Below are 25,682 nucleotides of genomic sequence, written 5' to 3'. Positions count from 1 at the left end.
TCTCAACACTTTTAATTAGTTTACATATTCATAAAATATAATATGTGAATAACAGTTATTGCCATAACCATTCTTAAATACTCTAGCTTGTATAAAAACTATGAATATTCAAATGCTAAACTCCTTCATCACAAAGCTGTTTAAAAACTCATTAAAAACAATGACAGTTGGGTGTTTTTCACTCTCCACTTCCTGTGAAGTGATGTATCGATGTTCCCTTCTTCCCTACGCCGTTCGCAGTGCCCTTCGAACCGAACATGTTCGCTCCCTTTGGACTGGAATCTCACTTGAGATGGCGGAATCCCTCTGAAGTCCACTTCGCAGTCCACTTACGGTCGAATGGAAAGCACCCATATACTGCACAATACGTCGCCTTTTGATTGGTCACTACGTCCATCCATCAAAACTTTGCTGGGTAGGCATTGACTGGCTTTAACCAACAAAAAACCATGGGTGCTATGATTGACAGCTCGCCGAGCCTGTAATGCGATATATTGAGTCACCTGTGATTGGAGGAGAGAGACGAGGGAGGGCTCATATTCAGCGGAAGAGTCTAAACTGCAGGGAGATCGTCAGAATACTGATTAGAATCGATATTTCATTGAAAATGGACACGATTGATTACTCAAACTCAAAACGCTCATGCAAACAATGAACAAAAAAAAAAAAAATCCAAATTTGTTGTTGTTTTGGATTAAAAGAGGGATGCATTTTGAAGAGTGGACCCTTACACTGAAATGTATGCTGGTGTTTCTTGGCTTCGTCCGATCTGATCTGAACAATATGAGATTAAATATGAGTCCTGCGTTTATTTTGTTCATGTTTACATGACCAGTCCGTCAGTATTTCATTTAACCCTTACCTCTCTGGAGCAAAAACAAGTTAAGAACATGTTTCCATGATTTCTACTAAATAATACCGGAAATCGAGAATAATATTTACATTTACATTTAGTCAAGTCTCCTGGTTAAAATTGCTTATTTCTCTGGGCCAGTTGTTCACAACATTTAATCTTGATCAAAATGATCTGGATTTGGAAATCCCATGTTGTGCTATCCAGGATCAGGTAATCCATTTTACTTTTGTGCCGGTTTTTCAAAGCAAAATTGGATTGGATCACCCTGATCCAGATACACACCTTTTCAGATTACCAAATCTGGATTACTAGTGCTCTACGGTGCCCCTAGAGGGACATTTTTTGACAAAAAATTTTTTTGAAATGCTTTTGCGTTCTCTCTGAAAAGTTTTGCGTAGAGTTCACTCAAGAAACCTTGGGTTCGCTCGCGAAGAACTTTTGACTGGTTCATCTCTTATAATTGATAAGAAGTAAAAAGTCTTATAAGGGATAAAAAAAAAACATTTTAAATGTAATATAATATTTTTGTTTGATATTTACAGCTGTTTGGGGATTTTTTATGGCGGCTAATTTTTTTTTTACTTTGACTGTAGGCTACCGAAAGCCTTAATAGGTAGCCTAATGTCTACTTCTATTTTATTACTTTAACAATTACCCAAACTAATCAAGAGCAAAATAAAATAATATGTGTGTGTGTATTATATGATACAAATGTTGTATTTTTTGACCAGTTTTAAAGTTTTACAACATTTTCTTCCTGGAATCCACCTTGAAATCAGGATAATACTGTTTTTTTGGATCAAAGTTATCCAAATCTTACTGACAAGTTTTGAACAACACAAACTGAAGATTTGATCCAGATTAAAACTAGGATTGGATTCTGTGATCTAATCTGATTTCATATTCCTTCTTTCTCTTTTGAACAACCCATTTTCAAGATTTGATCCAATCCGATAACCAAAATCAGATCAGCTGACCTTTGAACAACTGGCCCCTTGTTCTAGTGGCTTTTGGATATTTGAATCCAAAAATCGTACATATTGTGCCTTTAATGTCAATAAAGCATCCTATCCTATTTTAACAATCTGTGATGCTAACATGTCGCTAAGCAAACAATTCTATAGGTAAAATAAATGTATATGAATGTAATATGAATAAATGTCATATTACAGTAATAGTTTCAGTACTTAAAACTGAGTCAGTACTTTTGTTTGTAACAAATGTAGCTTTCATTTTGTGAATACACCTTTGATGCCACAAAAAGCTCTATATACACTATAGTTTTTTGAGACCAAACCAAGTGCCAATAAAACGGTTACAGTAAGACACTGTGAAATTGAAATTGTAGGTTCTCGATCTGCTTCTGGTCTGAATTTTCACACAACACGAATGCAGCGATTACTGTTTCTTGAATGACATTCCCCTCCAGCCATTTATTCACATCTAACCCATGTGACAAACCATCTGGTATGATTAAATAGCCAATAAATCCTGAAGAAATAAATGCGGTGTGTAGTGTTCATTGAGAGAGATCATACGGAAGCACAGGCTAAAACTACCTTGATAATAGCATAACACCTCTAATTTAGACTGTCATAAACCATTTTCCGAACCTTCATAATGAAATGCCTTTTAGAGCAAACATGCCAATGGTCTTAATAGACAGGATCATTTAAATGGCTTTATGAGACACGTTGGCTATCGCTTCTGGTATTAATGCCCAATTAAAAGCAGTTAAAAGACACCGAGGTATTTTACCAGCCATTTTAATAACTCATAAAGACGAGGCAGGTGCAAACGCTAGTCGCCTCAGATGTGCCAAAATATGCTATAGCTTGATTGGATGGAATACCAAAACAACACGCCATCAGACCGTTCATCAAAGTGCACTGCTGACTCCATCGCTGAAAGATATTTGGAAACACATGGAGTGAGATTTTGATCTTATTAGAACCATGTGAGCTACCTAGACGCTAGTAACAGATATTTTTCCTTCAAAATTTGTCAACACGGTAACCTATGCCTAGAAATTAGCTCAAAATACGCAGGTAGCCACTCACTTTCTTGGCTTTTTGTTGAGAGTGCCAGTGATGTAATAGCCTGGGTTGCATTTGTAGCGGCACGCCGTGCCCACATCATGCCTGCCTTCCCGACACTGAGGAACGAGGAGCGTGGCATTGGGTATGGAAGGAGGGTATGGACACTCAATCTTGCAGTAAGCCTCTGGGTACGACCACAGTCCATCCTCAAGACAAACCAATGTGTCACTTTCACCTGAAAAACAGATTCTGATAAGAAAACTGCATTTAAAATGGAACAATCACTGCATCCGAAGCTAATGGGCCGAGAAGGAGAGAGTCAGTTCTATCATTTCAGGGAATACACAGCTTAATAATTCTTAAAAATAAAAATAAAAAATCATAATACATATTATTTATAATGTTTCTGCATTCTGTTGCACCACCTGGATTGTGTGAGTCGCACCTATGACTTTGATTTAGCGGATAAATAATTATAAGCAGTGAAGTAGTTTTGCTAAACTTTTAATCCTTCTTTTATTGATGTTTATGGCCTGGTTTCACAGACAGGGCTTAGATTGTAAAGTCAAGTCATCTTTATTTCTCCAGCTCTTTTTATCTCAGAATGTTTAAAGTGCTAATTTTAACTGTTTATCTCACAATGACTAAGCATGTCATTTTTGACTTTTTATCTAATAATGAGGACTTTTAAATCATATTTTCAACATTTAATCTCTTAATTATGACTTAGCATGTCATATTTTTGACTTTTTATCTAATAATGAGGACTTTTAAATCATATTTTCAACATTTTATCTCTTAATTATGACTTAGCACGTCATATTTTTGACTTTTTATCTAATAATAAGGACTTTTAAAATCATATTTTCAACATTTTATATCTTAATTATGACTATATGATAATTGAAATGAGCTGATCAGTGATATAGTTGAATATTTAGTGTCCCCAACTGAGCAGATTAAGCTAGGATTAGTTCAATTAGGGCATTTAAGTGGCTTAGAAAAACACATTATTTCTGAGACAAAACAATGGCGTTGATATATTTTAAGATATGTCAGTGCAAGTTGCTTTCAGTTAAAAGAGCTTAAATAAGCATTTTAGTCTGGGACTAGCTTAAAGGAACACGCCACTATTTTTGAAAATAGGCAAATTTTCCGTCTCCCCTAGAGTTAATCAGTTGAGTTTTACCGTTTTCGAATCCATTCAGCCGATCTCCGGGTCTGCTGGAAGCACTTTTAGCATAGCTTAGCATAGATCATTGAATCTGATTAGACCATTAGCATCTCGCTCAAAAAATGACCAAAGAGTTTTGATATTTTTCCTATTTAAAAAGTGACTCTTCTGTAGTCACATCGTGTGCTAAGACCGACGGAAAATGAAAAGTTGTGATTTTCAAGGCCGATATAGCAGGAACTATACTCTCATTCCTGCGTAATAATCAAGAGCTGTGAGCCGCCCCATGAGTGCACACTATACATCGCATGCTCCATTGATCAATACGTGATCATGTTTGGGCTACTTGATGGGCATAGGCTAAAACAGACATTTGAAGCAGTCTTACTCACTGCCTGCGGTTCCAACGTTGGGACCTTTATCGTTGGGACCGCTCCATCCTTCAGTATTAGGCGATTTGAAAATCCGGCGTCGAACTGGGCCTTGTTTATAAAACAATCGGCACAGAAATGCAGGGAACAGACATAAATATTTGCGCAACTCAGTTGCTGATCCGGAAAAGCAAATTCCATCCACTTTTGCCTTAACGCGGGGTTATTTGGCTACGAGCCATCTCTCTCTCTCTCTCTCTCTCTCTCTCTCTCTCTCTCTCTCTCTCTCTCTCTCTCTCTCTCTCTCTCTCTCTCTCTCTCTCTCTCTCTCTCTCTCTCTCTCTCTCTCTCTCTCTCTCTCTCTCTCTCTCTCTCTCTTCCGGTAGAATTGTCCGTACGGCCATACTTCTTCTGGAGTGGTGAGCACTGGATCCGGGCATCGGGGATCTACTTGCCAGTCTGTGAAGGAGGACATGGACTGGTGGATGTCAAGAGCAGGATCAATGCTTTTAGACTGCAAGCAGCAAAGAGACTCTTGTATCACAAAGATTTGTTGTGGACTCATACTGCGTGTGCCATTCTACAGAGGGCAGGGGGGCTCGGACTGGACAAACACCTGTTTTTAATGAGATTGGAAGAAATGAATCTTTCTGGAATTACACCTTTTTATCAGACAATGTTTTATGTGTGGAGGAGTGTTTTTAAAGTGGACAGAGATCGGAGCAGTTCTGCTCAATGGGCTCCGGAGGAACCTTTAATTTTTAACAATATGATCCAGACAAGACTTTTATCATCAGTGACTGTCAAAACATGTCTCATTGGGAAGGGGATTGTGAAGCTGGGTCAACTCATGGATAACGATGGATGGAAAGCGGTGGGAGTTATTCAAGGAATTACGGGCCTACAGTCACAGAGACTTGCATCTAAATTGATTGAAGAAATTTCCATGGTGGTAAAAAACATGTATGGAGAGAACATGGCAAGAGGACAAATGGATAACCATAGTGGCAAACCAGAATTTCCAAGGATTGGCATTTCACTGCAAATAAGTGAAGGGTGAAGTCGCCAACTCAATCCTGAACTCTCGGACTCCTCAACTGGAGTATTTGGACAATGTTTCAAAGAAGGCGCTCTATCACTCTACGGTTAAAGTGATGCATCAGCGGTCACTAAAGCGACAGAAAGCCTCCAGATGGCCAGGTTTGTTGGGACCAGAATTCCTTGTGCGGGACAGGTGGAGGACCCTGTATAAACCCCCTGTAGAGAAGCATACTGCTGATCTGCAGTGGAGGATTATCCACGGGGCCATAGCTACAGACAGACACGTGGCACACCTGAATCCAGCAGTGGGGGGGCAGTGCAGGTTTTGTGGTGAGGGAGAAGATTTAGAACATCTGTTTTTAAAATGTGGTAGATTAAATAATCTTTTTCAGTTACTAAACATTTGGTTTAATGGTTTTACAGGGGATTTTAATGATCAGGTTTTTATTGGAGGGTTGAAGTATAGTTTTGTTTTAAGGAAGAGAGTAGTTTTATTGAACTATTTAATAGGGACAGCAAAAATGGCTATATGGAAAACCAGGAAGAATAAAGGTCTAGGGGTGGCGGCGATGGATCCTAAAGTGATGCTGATGTGGATGGTGGCAGCAAGATTGAGAACTGAGTTTGCATATTACAGTCTTACCAATAATATTCCTGCTTTTTGTGAAACATGGTGTTTTAAGGAGGTTTTATGTGTTGTACATGATGATCAGTTGGTTCCCTTTCGAAAGGGAACTCTCGCTGCGTCTAGCTGACGCTATGGGGGAACGCCCTCGGCGTGACTGGTGTCTGAAGCTACTATCGAATCACGGCAAAGTCTTTGACCGTCGTCAGCCCATGACGTCATCAACGTGCGACCCGGAAGTATAAAAGGGCGCCGTGCCAACACATACACATCTTTCTCGTCTTCAGGGACTGTCTGTTTGAACTGCTATACGAGTTAAGGTAAAACAAATTCAATTATTAATACACACGAGTGTGTATTTACTGCCTGGGATCAAGAGCATGCACAGTCAAGTTCATTTGAAGTTGTTTGTGTGTGAGTGTGAGCGGTTTTCAATCTGAGATCGCTCCACTCTAGTCTGGCTTTTTTCCTGAGGGAAGAAAGTTTGGCATCTGGGACTGGATGATGCTGTCCCGCTCAAGCTGAGGCTGAGCGTTGGCATACATCATGGGTTCTCAGATGCAGCTCACCGATCGCCGCGACGATCTGGCGGCTAACGAGACTAAACAGCAAGTGCTCTTAGGGATGGCTGGTGAGAGTGGTATGAATCCTCTCAGCCACCTTGACCGTGTATGCTGAGCTGATGAATGTTATGGAACGTGCTGCGGGCAGGCTGCTGCTGCCATGTTGGCGTGTTAGAGGAGAGATCGCTCGTGATAAATTGCACGATCGATTTCTCCTTGGCCATAAACCATCAGCTCAGATGAGCCTTCCATTCCTTCCTGATCTTCTTACAGAGATCGAGAGGGCATGGAAGAATCCATATTCTACCCAATGTTCATCAACATCAGCGTTTTAACTTCGCTGATGTCGAGGGGATAGGGGAATATGGATATGTGTTGAGGCTACCGACTGGCGAGGAAAGTTTGCGAACTTTTCTCGCATTTCGTGGGCATCAACACTGAAGAGCTCAAACTCTGCCTTTCTAAATCACGTTGTGCTTTAATGGCAGGGGCATACACGGCAACGGGTCAGGCTGGTGCTGCTTTTCACACCATGGCGGTGTATCAGGCGTACCAGGCGGACCTGCTGGAGGATCTCGACCAGGGGGCCGGGCTGTCCCCTGAGGCGGTTGCTGAGCTGCGCCGCACCACAGATCTGTCTCTCCGGGCCACCAAGCAGACTGCTGCTGCTATCGGCCGCTCTATGGCGGCTATGGTGGTTACGGAGAGGCATCTGTGGTTGGGCCTGGCTGATATCGGGGAGAGAGAAAAGGGTTTTCTCTTCGATTCGCCGGTTTCGCCTACTGAACTTTTCGGCACCTCCGTGGAGGCGGTGGTTGGAAAGTTCAGGGAGGCGAAGGCGCGCTCAGCGGCATTTAAGAATAAAACATGCATACCGCTGAGATCCGCGCCCCCACCCAGGCAGGCGGGACCTGGTCCTTCACGGTCTGAGGACCGTAGGCAGGACCAGAGTGCTAGCGTCTCCTCTCGTGCCCCCCCCCCCCCCCTCCTTGGAGGAGCAGGGGTACAGAGGAGATGGGATTCCCGCGGGAAAAAGGATCTAAGGGAGGTGATCCAGGACAAACGTTCTCAACGAAGGCGTTGGTGATGGATCACTTCCCTTGAGGGCGATTACATCATAGCCCTCTCCTTTTTCCTTTTTAATGTCTTTTTATGACTTTTACCCAGGCGCTTCTTACATCAGGCCTGAGGCGGGCCTATGGTGAGTAGAACTATGTTCTAATGGCCCGCCCGGACTTGCTCAGTGAGAACGCCCCTTTCAGGCATTCAAGGGCGGTAGAACATGGTGGTGAGAACCGCACAATGAGTCTTCGCTCAGCGTGCCGCAGGTGAGAGTGGTCATTTTTGTGTGTTATACTAAAAATATGTATTTCTTACAGACCCCAGGTTCCTGTATAGAGTTGGGTATTCATCAGAGAGAACTGTCTATTCCCCTGCTTAGTTAGGCTTTAACACAGCACCATTATCTGGGCTATGTTTGTGAGCGTGTGTTGGCTTTCCCTGGTTGGTCAAGATGGTGCCAGATAGGCCACCGCTTATGGTTATCAGAAGATGGGCCTCCTCTCATTTTGAGAGTAGTGTTTAGGCTGCCGCTCTTTTCTTTGAAATGTTTGCGGATTACTAGGCGGTAGCACACTTTTCTGATAGAATGTAGTGTTTGTCTACCGCCGAGGGTTACTATGTGTCTTCGGTTCCCTAAGCCACTGCAGGTTGGATTAGTTTGTCTCTGTTACGACTGAGCGCTACGGCGTCAGTTGGTATGTGGATGAAGGAGGCGCGTTGCTGAGGCACCGTCACCTTTTTGTTGTACTTAGATCGGAGGCCTCCTCTCATTGAGAGTCGTTGGTTTTAATAGCAGTCAGTTTGTTTGTCTGGCAGTTATTTCTCGTTTTTTGCGAAACTCGTACAGCTTGTAGGCTTCTACAAGCCTCCCTGGAACGGGTCCCCATAGTAATGGGTAGCTATCATGCGTTAGGCCTCAGCAGGCCTCCATGAAAACGAGCCGTAGGGTCTAATATTACTACAACCCACATTTTTCAAATATGGCTGTCCCAGTTAGCAGGAAGGATTGCACCGTTCTCAAGAGTAAACGGTGACAGTGGTAGGCCTTATCAGGCCTCTAGTAAGGCAGGTGACAATGCTTAAGCATCAAGGTACTACTAGCCTAGCTGGCTATCAGGTTAAATAGGGGTAAATATGCTCTCCTGAAGGTCGGCTGTCAATTGTAGGCCTCAGTAGGCCTCTTGAACAAGGCGCATTATCAGTTGGAAGGCCTCAAACAGGCCTCACTGGAGGTATGTACCGATGTGCGCATCAGGACAGCTAGCCTGGAGGCTATCAGGTTGTAGGCCTCATCAGGCCTCCCCGAAGGCCCGCTGGTAGGTGTAAGGCCTTACTAGGCCTCCTTGAGGGTGAGCTCTCAGGTTGTGATCACTACCAGAAGCAGGTTGTAGGCCTCATCAGGCCTCCCTGAAAGGCCTGCTGTTAACTCTAAGACCTTACTAGGCTTTCCTGAGGGTGAGTTCCCAGATTGTGGTCGCTCTCAGAGGCAGGTTGTAGGCCTCATCAGGCCTCCCTGAAAGCCTGCTGTTAATTCTAGGCCTTAATAGGCCTCCCTGACTCGGACAAGGTAGTAGGCCTCATCAGGCCTCCCTAAGGTGTTCCTGGGGTCCAGTCATCTGAAACAGTTAGCACGCATTGCAAACAGGTAGCAGGCCTCTCCAGGCCTCCCTAAAGGCTGCTTATCAGGTAGTAGGCCTTAATAGGCCTCCCTTGAGGGCGAGTTCCTTAATCAGGATGCTCGAAAAGCCTGCGTAGCTTGACTGTCGAGTCCCAGATGGTGGTCACTCGAACGAGGTAGTAGGCCCCATCAGGCCTCCCTAAGGTGTTCCTGGGACCCAGTCATTTAGCACGTGTTGCAATCAGGTAGTAGGCCTCTCCAGGCCTCCCTAAAGGCTGGTTATCAGGTAGTAGGCCTTAATAGGCCTCCCTTGAGGACGGGTTCCTTAAACAGGATGCCCGACTAGCCTGCGTAGCTTGACTGTCAAGTAGTAGGCCTCCATTAGGCCTCCTTGAGAAAACAAGGGTAACCTCAGCAGGCGGTATTGCTGTCAGGTAGTAGGCCTCACTAAGGCCTCCCTGAGGACGGAGTCCCGAGCCTGGAAGCTTGGGTTTCCAGCATGGCTTGCGGTTAGGTAGTAGGCCTCTATAGGCTAGGCACTTTGATTACCAGTTCTCTGTGAGAACTTGTGGTAGTTGGGCCTATAGCTGGAGGTTACTCGCCAGGCAGGCTCAGCTGCTCCCCTCAATGAGGGTCGTCTATGAGTGCTCAGCCGTCTGAGCCTGGTCAGACGGTCGTAGGCCTCTCATGAGGCCTCCCTGTTAGATCAGTCCTTAGGCCCTTTCGGCCTCCCTACTGCTTTGAAACACAAGCACCTGGTAGATCCTTGATTTGAGCAGGCAGACTCCCCTCGATAGCAAGGGTTGAAAAAGCACTACGCTGAGTGTTGCTCTCTTGGATAACCCGTCTCTGAGTTCCGGGCTAAGTAAGACTGCCTGTGTTTCAGTCCCTTAGCTTGGACGCCCTTTGGGCACCATCCAGAGGCTCTGTTTTGAACAGACAGGGTTGGCTAAACCGAAGTGTCCATAACACTTAGGGCACCAGGTCAGGCCTCCCTGGTGGCACTCGGGAGAACTTTTTCCCGAGTAGTGACTGGCTGGGGTTCCTTCGGGTCCCCTAGCCACATTCCCTTGAAGGGACCCCTTCATTGGAAGTAGTGGTCCCGGGCCTTCGAGCGGTCTAGATGGAACTCCACGCAGTGCGTTAGGTTTCCGTTTAGTTGTATAGCTTGGGCTATGACCGTAGGGAGTGCTGTCACTGTCAGCCCAGGACCTGAGGGGGAATCGCTCAGGTTTTTCTATGAATTACTTGAGTTGACAGTTGTCACTGCCAATGGGCAGACACTCCCCTCAGCATGGCGGCGTTGGTATATGGTTCCCCATAGCGTCAGCTAGACGCAGCGAGAGTTCCCTTTCGAAAGGGAACGTCTAAGGTTACGTATGTAACCTCTGTTCCCTGAGAACAGGGAACGAGCGCTGCGTCGCGTTGCCATGCTTCAGGGCCTATCTGCCATACAGTCCCTTCAGACGAGAAGATGTGTATGTGTTGGCACGGCGCCCTTTTATACTTCCGGGTCGCACGTTGATGACGTCATGGGCTGACGTCGGTCAAAGACTTTGCCGTGATTCGATAGTAGCTTCAGACACCAGTCACGCCGAGGGCGTTCCCCCATAGCGTCAGCTAGACGCAGCGCTCATTCCCTGTTCTCAGGGAACAGAGGTTACATACGTAACCTTAGACGTTTTAGGATTTTAAAAATGGTAAAAATGTTTTTTTAAAATGGAAAAATGTTTTTTTTTTTTTTTTTTTTTTTTTAATTGTAAAATGATTTTGTTTTTTAAGACATCATGTTTGTAACAAGTAAAAAGTAAAAAATAAAGTATTTCTAAACCTCTCTCTCTCTCTCTCTCTCTCTCTCTCTCTCGCGCGCGCTCTTCCGGTAGAATTGTCCGTACGGCCCATACAAGGAAATTCCGCCCTGTTGACGTCAAGCGGACCCATGATCGAAAAAAACTTTCCGAAACTTATGACTAACAGGAAGTACTAATTTTGGCAAAGAAATACTCCCATCAAACGTCCACCTTAGCTTTTGAAACTGTGTCCATGTTTAGCATGGGAGTCCAAGTCTTTAACAGTGCAAAAAGATCAGTATGCATGAAACAGCATTTCACCCCCCCTTTAAGCCTTGTCTGTGAAACAGGGGATAGGTGTATTAGAGTGATTTTATGAATTAAATGCATTATAATGCATCATAAATTAATAAATAGGACAAAACAAGTGTGTCACAATGACTGAGTTTGGAATTATGCCTTTGTGTGGGTATACATTTTTTCCAGTTATATGAAAAGTCATATATTTAAAAAGCATTCTGTTTCTATTAACTCAGAAGAGAAGTATCGCACTAAATTGAAACTAAAAAAAGCTCTTTCGTTGTACTATTATAGTAACATATCTAATTAGATTTTAAATGTAAAGTTCTAAAGCAATTTTATTGGTCAATAAAATTTAATGATTCCTTTGCAAAGTTTTTAAGGTGTCTACTTACTTTGTCACCATGATTAAATTTAGCAAAATGGCTACAACGTACATGAAAAGTTCCAGATTGCGCTACTAAGTACATAAATCACTGCATTACTGTTGTGTGTTGCAATTAATGACATGAAAAGATTTAAACAACTCTCAAAGGAGCACTACAACCCATCACAGTAACACACTACCGTAAAATAAGCTTGCAATCAAGACCAATAAGCATAGCTATTCAGTGATTCAATGTCCTGGCCCTCCCAGTGAAGCCACTGTCCACAGTCTGCACCGATCCCTGACAAAGAAATCATTTGGACCGATTCTTTAAATACCTGCATTTAAAGTGCCCCTATTATGGATTTTTTTTTTCTTTGTAACAGTTCTAAGTGATTGAAATGTACTCGACTCCAGGTCAATTAAACAAAATGTTTTTTAGACTAATCACCAGTCGTAATTGCCCGTCCACTTATTGCGCGCACAGACACCAGGGAAACCTTGAACCCCCTCAAACACTGCAGCGGATACTGGATAGCATCATGTCGAGAAGATGCTGTGCTCTGTGATTAGGAGAAGAGAGGAGAGGAGAGGAGACGGGACGAGATAGGATAGGATAGGATAGGATAGGATAGGATAGGATAGGATAGGATAGGATAGGATAGGATAGGATAGGATAGGATAGGATAGGATAGGATAGGATAGGATAGGATAGGATAGGATAGGATAGGATAGGATAGGATGGGATGGGATGGGATAGGATGGGATGGGACGACATGGGATAAGATTTGGATCCCATAAGATCCCATCCCATTCTATCCAAATCCTATCCTGTCCTGTCCTCTCCTCTCCTCTCCTCTCCTCTCCTGTCCTGTCCTGTGAGAGAGGAGAGGAGAGGAGAGGAGAGGAGAGGATAGGATAGGATAGGATAGGATAGGATAGGATAGGATAGGATAGGATAGGATAGGATAGGATAGGATAGGACAGGACAGGACAGGACAGGACAGGACAGGACAGGACAGGACAGGACAGGACAGGACTGGACAGGACAGGACTGGACAGGACAGGACAGGACTGGACTGGACTGGACTGGACTGGACTGGACTGGACAGGACAGGACAGGACAGGACAGGACTGGACAGGACAGGACAGGACAGGACTGGACAGGACAGGACAGGACAGGACAGGACAGGAGAGGAGAGGAGAGGAGAGGAGAGGAGAGGAGAGGAGAGGAGAGGGGACGGGACGGGACAGGAGAGGAGAGGAGAGGAGAGGAGAGGAGAGGAGAGGGGACGGGACAGGACAGGACAGGACAGGACAGGACAGGACAGGATAGGATGGGATGGGATGGGATGGGACGACATGGGATAAGATTTGGATCCCATAAGATCCCATCCCATTCTATCCAAATCCTATCCTGTCCTCTCCTCTCCTCTCCTCTCCTCTCCTCTCCTCTCCTCTCCTCTCCTCTCCTCTCCTCTCCTCTCCTCTCCTCTCCTCTCCTCTCCTCTCCTCTCCTGTCCTGTCCTCTCCTCTCCTCTCCTATCCTGTCCTGTGAGAGAGGAGAGGAGAGGAGAAGATAGGATAGGATAGGACTGGACTGGACTGGACTGGACTGGACTGGACTGGACTGGACAGGACAGGACAGGACAGGACAGGACAGGACAGGACTGGATAGGATAGGATAGGATAGGATAGGATAGGATAGGATAGGACTGGACTGGACAGGACAGGACAGGACAGGACAGGACAGGACAGGACTGGACAGGATAGGATAGGACAGGACAGGACAGGACTGGACAGGACAGGACAGGACTGGACAGGACAGGATAGGATAGGATAGGATAGGATAGGATAGGACAGGACAGGACAGGATAGGATAGGACAGGACAGGACAGGACAGGACAGGATAGGATAGGATAGGATAGGATAGGATAGGACAGGATAGGATAGGATAGGACAGGACAGGACAGGATAGGATAGGATAGGATATAGGACTTTCTGGCCTAATTACCATTTGTGGGTAAAAAGCCCTTAGGAATGTTGATAAGCGCAATTAATGGTTGGATTTTTTTCCAGCGTAAAAAAGACTCAAAAGAGACGCACAAGAAAGGCTCATGGCAACTGCAAGTCTACTGTTAATGACTTATAGTCTTATTATTTTTGAAAGATAGAAAGAAAGGAAGCCCAAGGTCTCACAGAAACAGACAGACATGCACTGAATGTGAGTGGGTCCAAAAACCCTCAGGTCTCACTGTTGCCCAATTCTCACCCTTACCTTGCAGGATCGCCGGGGCGTTGCAGGAAAAGGTGCACTGCTTGCCGAATGTGGTGCCCCAGGGACATGAGAAGGAGGCGAAGTAGACATGTGACTGAGGGGGTGGGCCACAGTCCACGGGCTGACAGCTCACAGCACGGTCCCAAACTCCATGCACACAAATCAGCTCTGCTTCCGTCTGACAGACAGAGAAACAACCGTTTGTAAAATCATCATTTGTGACAGGTTCATTAGACAACATGACACATCATCTGTGATCATTTGATGAGAAGTGTTGAGTTCACAGACTCTGTAAATGTGAGCACAATTCGAGACTACGGGAATATTCTCGGAATCTACATAATCTGAATAAACTGAAAGACAGCAGTCTTCTGAAAATACTGGAGAGGCTCTTGCCATTTATTACACTGCATTTTTAATAATTCTCCACAATTATGGTGTGATGATTTGGAAAATGTAGATCACAAGACTCACAAAATACAGGCCACGATCTTCCTTTTAATGTTTTCAAAATGTTTCTTGGTTGTGAAAAAGTCAAGCTATTGAATAAACACTGTCTATATCTAATATCACCCCGAATTATCTTTGTTTGGACATGCGCAGATATAAACGAGCCTCTAGTTACGGTGGCCTTCTGAATAATATGTTTACATGACCCGATTAAGACAATATTCCTAGAAAACTGAATAACACAGCTGGCATTTGGCTGTATTAATCAGAATGTTGGGTAATGTAAACATGTTTACCTGAAGCTTACCTAACTGGAAAATTACTAATCCAATTTATATCAGAATATTCTTGTGCATGTACACCGATCGGGGATAACAATATGACCGGTGAAGTGAATCACACTGATGATCTCTGTTAGTGGGTGGGATGTATTGGGAAGCAAGTGAACATTTTGTCCTCAGAGTTGATGTGTTAGAAGCAGGAAAAATGGGCAAGCGTAAGGATTTGAGCGAGTTTGACAAGGGCCAGATTGTGACTTTTCTTTCATATAGGCTTTTTATAACATCTGTTGCAATAAATTTGTCTTTAGAATAACATGCATCTACTGTACATGAGAAAATGGATTCAGTTCACAATTCTGGCACACACTTGATGAGAAGGAAGGCCCTGGCCATGGAGAACAGAGAGTGTATAGCCACGATGACAGGAAACAGAGCAGTGTTTGGAGTCCAGCGCTGGAGCACAGCGGACTGAAGCGTGTTCGATGCTCAGAGGGCGGCACGACTCCGTGCTGCACAGCCTACGCACACATCTGAGGGACAAAAACACATATTACGCTTGATTATTATTGGCAGACATCCGACAGACATCATATTCATCGTCCAAAAAAAATCTATTTTTATTTATGTATGATGTATTTAGGGTTGGGTATCGTTTGGGTTTTTTTCGATTCCGGTGCCAAACCGATACTTTTAAAACGGTTCCGGTGCCTAAACGGTGCCTGAACCGATACTTTTAAAACGGTTCCGGTGCCTAAACGGTGCCTGAACCGATACTTTTAAAACGGTTCCGGTGCCTAAACGGTGCCAAACCGATACTTTTAAAACGGTTCCGGTGCCTAAACGGTGCCTGAACCGATACTTTTAAAACGGTTCCGGTGCCTAAACGGTGCCTGAACCGATACTTTTAAAACGGTTCCGGTGCCTAAACGGTGCCAAACCGATACTTTTAAAACGGTTCCGGTGCCTAAACGGTGCCAAACCGATACTTTTAAAACGGTTCCGGTGCCTAAACGGTGCCAAACCGATACTTTTAAAACGGTTCCGGTGTCTAAACGGTGCCTGAACCGATACTTTTAAAACGGTTCCGGTGCCTAAACGGTGCCAAACCGATACTTTTAAAACGGTTTCGGTGCCTAAACGGTGCCAAACCGATACTTTTAAAACGGTTTCGGTGCCTAAACGGTGCCTGAACCGATACTTTTAAAACGGTTCCGGTGCCTAAACGGTGCCAAACCGATACTTTTAAAACGGTTTCGGTGCCTAAACGGTGCCTGAACCGATACTTTTAAAACGGTTTCGGTGCCTAAACGGTGCCTGAACCGATACTTTTAAAACGGTTTCGGTGCCTAAACGGTGCCTGAACCGATACTTTTAAAACGGTTCCGGTGCCTAAACGGTGCCTGAACCGATACTTTTTTTTTTAAAAAGGCCACAAAATGAGGTGGATGACATTAAATGGCTTTTTATTTTTCTATTTAAATTGAACCATTTATTAAAAGTTTAATGTATACTTAAATGTATGAATATAAATAAATACAAAACACAATTTACTTATTTACAAATTATAATTGACTTATTTACAAATTCACAGTAAAACCTAATAGCCATCTAACCCAACTACAACAAGCCTAATATAACTCTAAATAACTAACCAGCTTCGAGCTTCAGCTTTAATTTGAAATATGATCATATTCTCTGGCAAAATATTTTAGAACGCATCTCCTTAATGTTTCCATGACAATGTCATGGAAACATGACAAAACATGACATGTCATGTTTCTCACATGACAACAGCGGCCGCAATAGCGCTGACAGCTCCGCTGTATCGGGTTTATTTCATTTTTCCTTTTTATTCAAAATATTCACAAACTTCTTAACTGTGTCACGAACTATCTGATGTTCAAATGTGTGAGTGAATGTGTGTTAGTTGATCTATGAAGCGCAATGGGCGGCGCCATGTTAGTTTGCGCCTCAGAATCGGATCTGTCGGATTTACAACACTTGAGATCATTCTCGTCTTACAAAATACATGAAAGTAAGTGACCAGTGAACTGGAGGAAGAATAGAGTAAACGATATAGCTACTATATAATGTGCATGTATCTGATGTGAATAAAACACGTAACGTCAAATTATAACCGGCTGAAAGGATTGTCATTGCCGCTTTCATAGACATCAGTGTGTGTTTTTTGCTAGTGGCCTACTTATGAGCATTTAAATGTCTGAAACATGGAATAAACATGATGTGGTTGAAAACACTGAATTGTTTTCATGAGTTGTGATGTGACCAGCGCTGAGCGTCTGTCTCTGGCTCAGCCAAAGCACGCGAAAGCACGTTTGAATTTTGGCACCGAAATGAGGAACCAAAATCTGCGTTCTGATTCGGTCCGGTACATACCGGTTATATAAGTACCGGTGCCATATTGGAACCGGATTTCGGTACCCAACCCTAGATGTATTTGTGTTTATATGGATATCTTCTACTTTGCACACTACCATTCAAATGTTTGAGATGAGGCTGGACGATCAACTTTGGTAAGCATAAGAGACTGAGGCTGCGTCCCAATTCGCCTACTTATACTATGTCCTAAAAGTATGTACTCTTTTTGTGAAGAAAAAGTACATACTTTTGAGTGTGTAGCAGAAAAGTATGCAAGCTTTGGGACGTACTACTTCGTCATCTTTAACGGACTCTGTTGCTTAGTTATGTGTCCCGTCACCGTTTAAACTGCCCTGTCAATCGTCACAGTTCAAATCCTCCACATTCAATTTAATTTCCTACCATATGGGAGAGAAATGTAGTCGCACGTTGATCTGCCATTCGTGGGTCTTTAATGTAGAGACTCCTCTCATGTGTTTGCAAAGGTAATGGCCAAACGCATCATTACAAAAGTTCTCAATGCTGTTGCAGGTGAAATTTAATGTGGCTAACATTGAATAAATATCTTTTTGTCAGGTTAAATACTGATAATTGCTCACTCAAGCCCCTTTATCTATTCCTCTCTACTTAGCCGTCAGACTCGCGTAACCGTCATGTTTGTAGTTTTTTAACACTTTTTATCCGCGTTTGTAGTTTTCGCAATGGGTTGTGGGCAATATCAGCCGTTAGAGTGCGCATCGATCTGCACTTCGAATTCTGACCGGAAATAGTCGACCATCCGGGAATCTTTGGAATACTCTTTTCAACATACTACGATTTGGGACATACTAATTATTTTTTCGAATACTATTTAGTACGGATAGTATGCGAATTGGGACGCAGCATGAGAGTCTTGCCGACCTCAAACTTTTGGACAGTAGTGTATATATCGTGTAAATGTGTAAGAATGTGTTTGTGCTTGTAAGTCGTGGGAGACCCCACCCTCAGCGCACCCGGTCAGGGCAAAGGCGCTGAAGTGACAAGAAGTACGCAATGCAACCGCCAGCACCGCCACTTGAGAGGAGGAGAAGTTCAGCTGCACTGCGGACGTCTGGTAGAACGGCACGCTCAGGTTATGGGTCACGTTCACCACTAGGGGGTTGCGCTGACACGACAGCTCGTACGAACCTGAGCACAAACAACAACATGTCAAAGTCACACAAATACTATAATATGTGACCCTGCAGCACAAAACCAGTCATAAGTCGCACAGGTATATTTATGGGCATTATTAGCCAAAAATACAGAGTAAAACAACCCAATCACTGGGCAAAACAACGCATTCACTGGGCTAAAACAACCCAATCACTGAGCAAAACAACCCAATCACTCGGTTAAAACAACTCAACCGCTGGGCTAAAACAACCCAATCAATGGGTTAAAACAACCCAATCATTGGGTTAAAACAACCCACTCACTGGTTTAAAACAGCCCAACCGCTGGGCTAAAACAACCCAATCACTGGGTTAAAACAACTCAATCACTGGGCTAAAACAACCCATTCATTGGGTTTGTCCATTTTCAACCCAGCATTTTTAACCCAGCAATTTTTAGTGTATGGGTCAAAATGATCAATTTGTCCTTTTAGCCAAAAATCATTAGGATATTCAGTAAATATCATGTTCCATGAAGATAAGGACTTCATTTGGACAACTTTAAAGACGGTTTTTTCAATATCTAGATTTTGTTGCACCCTCAGATTCCAGATGTTCAAATAGTTGTATCTTGACAAATATTGTCCAATCCTAACAAAATACATCAATGGAGAGATTATTTATTCAGCTCTCAGATGATGTATAAATCTCAATTTCACAAAATTGACTGGTTTTGTGGTCCAGGGTCACATATGGTAATTACAAACTTTCCCAAACAAATTATAGATATTATATGTGTTACCAAGCATGTGTTTATTTCCAGTGGTGTCACACAGTTCAATGGTCACTGTTTTCCTGCAGTTTTCCCCATGCCAACTGCCATCATAGGCGAGGTAGATTATAACAGAGGCGGCTACACCCGGGCGCTCGAATCCTACCTGCAAAAACAATGTATCAGTTTCAGTAATGCGTATATATGCAGTGGATATATGCCTCCATCACTTACTAACAGTGTGAGAGGGGATGGATGGCACGTAGAAATATTAAAATATTAATATAAAATCTAGAATAATTCGGAACATACACTACCGTTCCAAAGTTTGGGTCGGTTCGATGTTTTAATGATTTGGAATGGAGTCTCTTATGGTCACAAAGCCTGCATTTAATTTGATCAAAATATGATAAAACAATTTTAAACAACTGTTGGTAAAGTTTTAATGCCACATGGTCCTTCAGAAATCATTCTAATATGCTGATTTCGCTGTTTCTTATTATCTGTTGAAAACAGCTGTGCTGCTAGTCTGCATGAACAGAAGTTGTGATTGTCTTTTCTTCCCTAGTGTGATGTCTATCCGAGAGAATGGGATAATATGTAGAGTGGGAATTGATCGGATCATTGGATTATTGTTGTTTGCTATTGTTGCAATCTCATATGAGTGATTATATATCAGTGCTGTCAATCGATTCAAAAACATTCGCACCTAACAATAAAGTTTTTAATATATTTTTATATTGTAATAATTTTGTGTTTAATCTCCAAATTAATGTAGAAACAACGTAAAGACAGTATATATTATATATTTGATCTAACAGATAAGAAATATACAGAAATTGAATAAAGTTATCAAACACTTCACAGACTTCACTGCATAAATTCTAAATGAAATATTGATTAATCCTTATTAAAGCTACAAGAATCAGTCAAGAGCAGTGAGTGATTTTCTCTTTGTCTTTTGTTCTTTGATTAACATTAAAGGTGCAGTGTGTAGTATTTATGAGGATCTATTGACATACACATAATACACATATAATACACATAGCTATGTTGTCAGTGGTGTATAAAGACCGTTATGTTTTTATTACCTTAGAATGAGCCTTTTCTATCTACACACACCGCGGGTCCCTTACAGTGAAGCCGCCATTTTTTATGTTTCTACAGTGGCCCTAAAGGGACAAACTTCTCTACAGAGCGCTAGCTACTCTCTGGTGTCTCAGACGACCCCATGTTTGTCCTGTGTGGGCCACGATAGCTTCTCAATATGCTCCGAAAGGTAGGGGGGATGCAATTCACAACCTCACAACTGTCGCTAAAAATCACACACTGCACCTTTAATGACAGTATCACAGCGGAGGGTTTATTAGGCTGCTGTCACTTTAAGATCTGAAGCACATGACGCGGATCCTGATCTGATACGCATCTGATGTCCTCACAACTCTTTGCGTTTGTTGAACACTTTTGAACTCATTTAAGAGTGTGCTTACACTCTTTTCGATACTCGACAAACCGGACATAACATATATATATATATATATTAATTAGGGGTGTAACGGTACACAAAACTAACGGTTCGGTATGTACCTCGGTTTTGAAGTCACGGTTCGGTGCGGGTTCGGTACAGCAGTTTTACAAAATTGTTTTTTATTTATTTTTATTAAACAGTGTTTAGTGGACAAATTGTGTCTGTCCTTAAATAAATTCAATTATAACTCAAAGTTTCTTAAAGATAAACTATATAGTGAGCCCTTACTCACACATTACTATAATATTAAAGGTTAACAACAGAGCCCAAACTATTAGCATAAATTCAGCTGCCATTTATTTTTAGATATAATTATCAACACTCAATAACACATTGTGTGCAAACATGTCAATTTCAGATAAGGCAGTTTTTGCATTAACTTCTAAATATAATTATAAAAATATGTTTTTACTCCAACTCATTGTTGAAATATAATCATTTATACACAGTGGCTTTCATTTTCATGATTTATTTAAACACACATTAATAATCCAGACATCAGTGACAGGTTCAGTAGAATATAATGACTATAACGGCTAATATAGGTCATATATTTAGTGAAAGAGTTGATTTCTCTAGTGAACTCACAGCTGTGGACACTGAAGGACTTCTGGGGTAAATGTGATGGTGCGTGATCATTGTTCTCAAGCTGTTTTATTGACGTCTTTCACCGTTGAGACACTGAGCGATTACACCACATATGATGTGTTTCAGTAAATTGTGACGTATCCTCAACATACCTTCAGATGTTCATTCATGTTTATTCTTTGACTATGACGAGATGATCGTGTTCACGCACATATACAGTGATCAGTCACACCACATTAAAGAGCGGCAAAACGGCATTTATCGTTTGAATTTAGTGATAAAATGGACAGAATACTTCATATGTTCAAGTGGGAACTCGGATTGAAGTATGATCCGTCTTTAAAACAAGCCGAGTGTTAAATGTTAAAGACTGTATTTGGTACCCGTTCTTTACAGATACATGTACCGTTACACCCCTAATAATATATATAATACTCAATCAAAAATAAGAATTGTCCATTTTCATTTCATAAGGACTTTTAGCCTAGAAATCTAGACACACACTAGCGGCAGCAAATCTAATTTGCAGTCAGGGTAGTCTAGCAACTCTCTGTTGGCTTCGGAGCTGGAAAAACCAAACTCTGGTCAGGCCAATCACATTGTGTATAGAGTCAGTGGGCGGGGCTTAACATAACGACGGCAGAGTTGTGGCGGTTCCGCGTGCTACTCGTAAACAAAGAAGCTGGCGAACAGCAGCCTTTCCAATCGGCTTTGGCCGCGGCTCTGGAAGACTTGAGTTAAGCGTTTCTTTGAGAACGAGAAGACCGGCACTGAAGTCATTCTTAAGAAAGGAAGATGTGTTCGGAGTTTTGCCGACCGGATACGGCGAAAGTTTAATCTATCAACTAGCTCCGCTTAACCTTCTTCGTTGCTCTGGTTGGTTGTAGCGCTATCCTATTGCGTTCAGAGGGAATCTGAAAGACAAGCGTTTATCCCGGCCCTCGGATTGAGCCCTGCCAATGGGGAGTTGCCAGACCCAACATCTTGATGTGGCTCTGGCTTGTCTGGCTAGTGGACTTTTGTTCGAAACCCTTGTACATATTTTAGGATTCTTTGATGAACAGAAAGAAAAGCATTTATTTGAAACATAAATCTGTTGTGACATTATAAAAGTCTTTCCTGTCACCTTTAATCATTTTAATGCATCCTTGCAGAGTAAGAGCAATAATTTTTTTTTTTTTTTAAACGTACTGAGCCAAAACTTTTGAACAATAGTGTACATAAAACTACTCAAATTTCCTTCATTTTATAAAATGTTATTCAAATTTGCTGAATGTGCATTTTTATGGATAAGGTTGTCCGCAGAAGGGGAAGCTAATACTTACATCAAAAATGCCTAATATAGACCTGGTTATTTTGATAGAATAATCAGTACATTTCAAAGTCCGCATTCTCTGAGCATGTGTGTGTGTGTGTGTGTGTGTGTGTGTGTGTGTGTGTGTACCTTTAGCCAGACAGACTGATCCTGAGTATAGTAGCTGTTCAGATGGGCAGTACACGGGCTCCATGCGTCATGAGCCACTACTTCATTTATGTCAAAATACTGCGACTTGCACACCTGGTAAGGAAAGCATGAAAAGAAATGTAAAATATCCAGTTGTGTTTGTTCAAAGAAGCTGGCGAAAAGCGGCCTTTCGAATCGGCTTTGGCCGCAACTCTGGAAGACTTGAGTTAAGCTTTTCTTTGAGAACGAGAAAAACGGCACTGAAGTCATTCTTAAGAAAGGAAGATGTGTTCGGAGTTTTGCCGACCGGATACGGCGAAAGTTTAATCTATCAACTAGCTCCGCTTCACCTTCTTCTGTGCTCTGGTTGGTTGTAGCGCTATCTGTAGCGTTGTAGCGTTGGTTGTAGCGGTTAATTTGAGATGATGTGGGTCAATAGATACGACATATAGAAAGTGGGCAATACTTGTGTACCTGAGTGAGCACAGGCTCCCCGGTGACCCCCGAGGCAGGGCATCTCTGGTCCTGATGCGAGCCTGAGGCGGTGGACGCCCACTGGTCAGCGAACCCCTGGGGAGTGAAAAAGCCACAGTCCTGGATGCTGGAACCTCGTTCAAAGTCCTCACACACTCCATCCCCTTCAAACACGTAGCACAAGCTCGGCTGACCTGAAAGAGACAAGTAAGAAACCCATCAGACCTAACAAGTAAAGACTCCACTGCCAAGTCGTAATTGTGTTTTCATAGCAAGTCAGTGAGAGTAGGCTTCACTTACGTGTGAATTGAAAACAAAGGGGAACGCGATTCCACTCGGACCATTAAATAAACAATCAAGACGTTGCATTGAAATGTGTGGATGATGTCATTGCATATGAATGAGTTATGGCAGAAGTGCACGTGGAGGTGAAAAGAGAATTAGCATTAAAGGGAATTCATTAGACACGTGCGAATGACATCTTGCATGAGCTCTTGTCTGAGAATGCTGCAAGGTAAGAGGAAGATGACGCATTGGTGGGAACAGCTTATCAAAGGCAAGGGGCTCAAAGGGGTTCTAACAACAAATTAAAAACACAAGCGTTCGATTGGCCGCCCCCGCCGCAGAACGGCTGACCTAACCCACATGCCAATGCCAAAGGATTTACTCCTAAGCTTTGTTGATCTTTGCTCCCCAAATACGCTCGTGGAGATAATATATGAGAGCTGCTAATGTGGCATTAGAGTAAATATCGCAGAAAAAGCCATTCCTGAATGCCCTAAATCCACAAAAATGTGGTTGCAAGCTACTAGGAAAACACTGGGATGTTTGAGGCATGCGAGTCAGTCGCTGCTACGTCTACGGTCATGTTTGAATTAGACACTTCTCATGCTTCACGCTCACAGAAAATGTAGTACTTTCAGTCACGGAAACAATATCGACTACATTGGTTTGCTCTTTTCCCCTGACATCTTCCTGGATAGTTTCACTCTCACTCCAGTACAATAGCATACGGATGGATAATATCCTTGTTATGAAGATCAATTGCATCCTACAACATACTGAACATGCAACACTTTAACTGTTTCCAATAGTGTGATGGCATAAAACTATGAAAATATTGAATAAGAACATCTTCATTACATGCTGGCCCGGATTAACACAGTGAACTGCCTTAGGGTGAACGCATTTGAAGTGTTGAGCCAATCGCAATTCTTTATATATTTTATATTCTCTCTGTATATATTGTATCTTTAACTGTTCATTTTGTATCTGAATCTCTTCCAGCAAAATAATATATATATACAAAACCTGAAAAATATTTAAAGGTCTACTCATTATCTTAATCACTTGGTGCACCCCTATTGGCTGGTGCCCAATCCTGTCAATGGATAATCCGGCCCTGGTTACATGAAATAGCGCCAGTTGTGTTACAGTAAATGACCAAAAATCCACAATTTGTATAATATAATTGTTATAAAGATCAATTGCAGCTTACAACATACTTAACATGCAACACTTTTGACCGTTCCCAATAGTGTGATGGCATAAAACCATGAAAATATTGAATAAGAACATCTTCATTATATGACCTAAAATCCACAGTTTGGACTAGAAACTAAAGTCTGGAATTAATCTTTGAATAACTCTCCAAACATTGCGCAAAGATTCAAACTGAATGATCAGACATCACAGATTCTGCTGTCAAGGAAATTACTCATAATTCATATTGGGAAGTGTTTTTTTTCTGGTCAGCCTTGAAATAAAAACAACAGTGATTTCTCGATAATCCACACCTCAGTAACATGTGAGGATTTAAAAAAAAAAAAGTTTCATATTTGTCATTATAGAATGTCAATGTTATGAACTGTGGGCAATTTATGAATAAAAATGTGATTGTCAGTTTTACTAGACTTTTGGAATAAGTAGCATTTCATACAACGGTATCCATATAAAGTGAAAACAGCAATATTGGGAAATATTTCCAAATTAAAATAATGTTTTTCTATTTTAATACACTTTAAAAGAGATTAAAAAATAGCAATGTTTTGGCGAATCGACCTTCCTCAGGCCCTTTTCCCCCTAGTTTATATTATACTTTCATTCAACACACCTAAAATTATTTAACAAATATTATGTTAAACTATAATGTATTCCTGTCACGGCAAAGCTGAATTTTTTCTTGATGAGACATGATCTCATGATCCTTCAGAAATAATTCTTATATGCAGATTTGGTACTCAATTATCTATGTTGAAAATGGTTGTGTTTATTACGTTTGTGATTATTTTTTCATTATTATTATTTTATTTTATGAAAATAAAGTTAAAAAGAACTTCAGCATTTATGTTGAAGATAAATATTTTTTAACATGATGTTGATTGTACCCTTGTTGAATAAAAGTATTATTTTCTTTCAAATAATAATAATAATACTGACCCCAAACTTTTTTAACAGTAGTGTCTGTTATTTCTTGGAGCTTTTATATTTAAGTTAACACGTTCATTTCTACGACTGACTACTGTAAAGACACAATAATGCTAAACATC

General features: G+C 42.1%; 1 protein-coding gene across 1 annotated transcript in view; it reads right to left on the bottom strand.

Annotated features, from left to right (window-relative positions):
- The window catches only part of pappa2 (pappalysin 2), a gene marked incomplete at both ends in the record, with an annotated part of 133,390 nt that overhangs the window by 35,957 nt on the left and 71,751 nt on the right, over positions 1-25,682 (bottom strand). Inside the window, 7 exons of the mRNA XM_079819437.1 lie at positions 2,917-3,130; positions 14,085-14,262; positions 15,183-15,345; positions 18,187-18,361; positions 19,130-19,265; positions 22,660-22,773; positions 23,134-23,327. Coding sequence (XP_079675563.1) covers positions 2,917-3,130; positions 14,085-14,262; positions 15,183-15,345; positions 18,187-18,361; positions 19,130-19,265; positions 22,660-22,773; positions 23,134-23,327 — 1,174 coding nt within the window. The remainder of the gene's footprint in view (positions 1-2,916; positions 3,131-14,084; positions 14,263-15,182; positions 15,346-18,186; positions 18,362-19,129; positions 19,266-22,659; positions 22,774-23,133; positions 23,328-25,682) is intronic.

The sequence above is a fragment of the Gobio gobio genome (genome assembly GCF_949357685.1).
Source record: "Gobio gobio genome assembly, chromosome: 6".
Lineage (NCBI taxonomy): Eukaryota > Metazoa > Chordata > Actinopteri > Cypriniformes > Gobionidae > Gobio > Gobio gobio.
The sequence above is the reverse complement of the archived record's forward strand: the minus strand, read 5'-3'. Positions and strand labels throughout refer to the sequence as shown.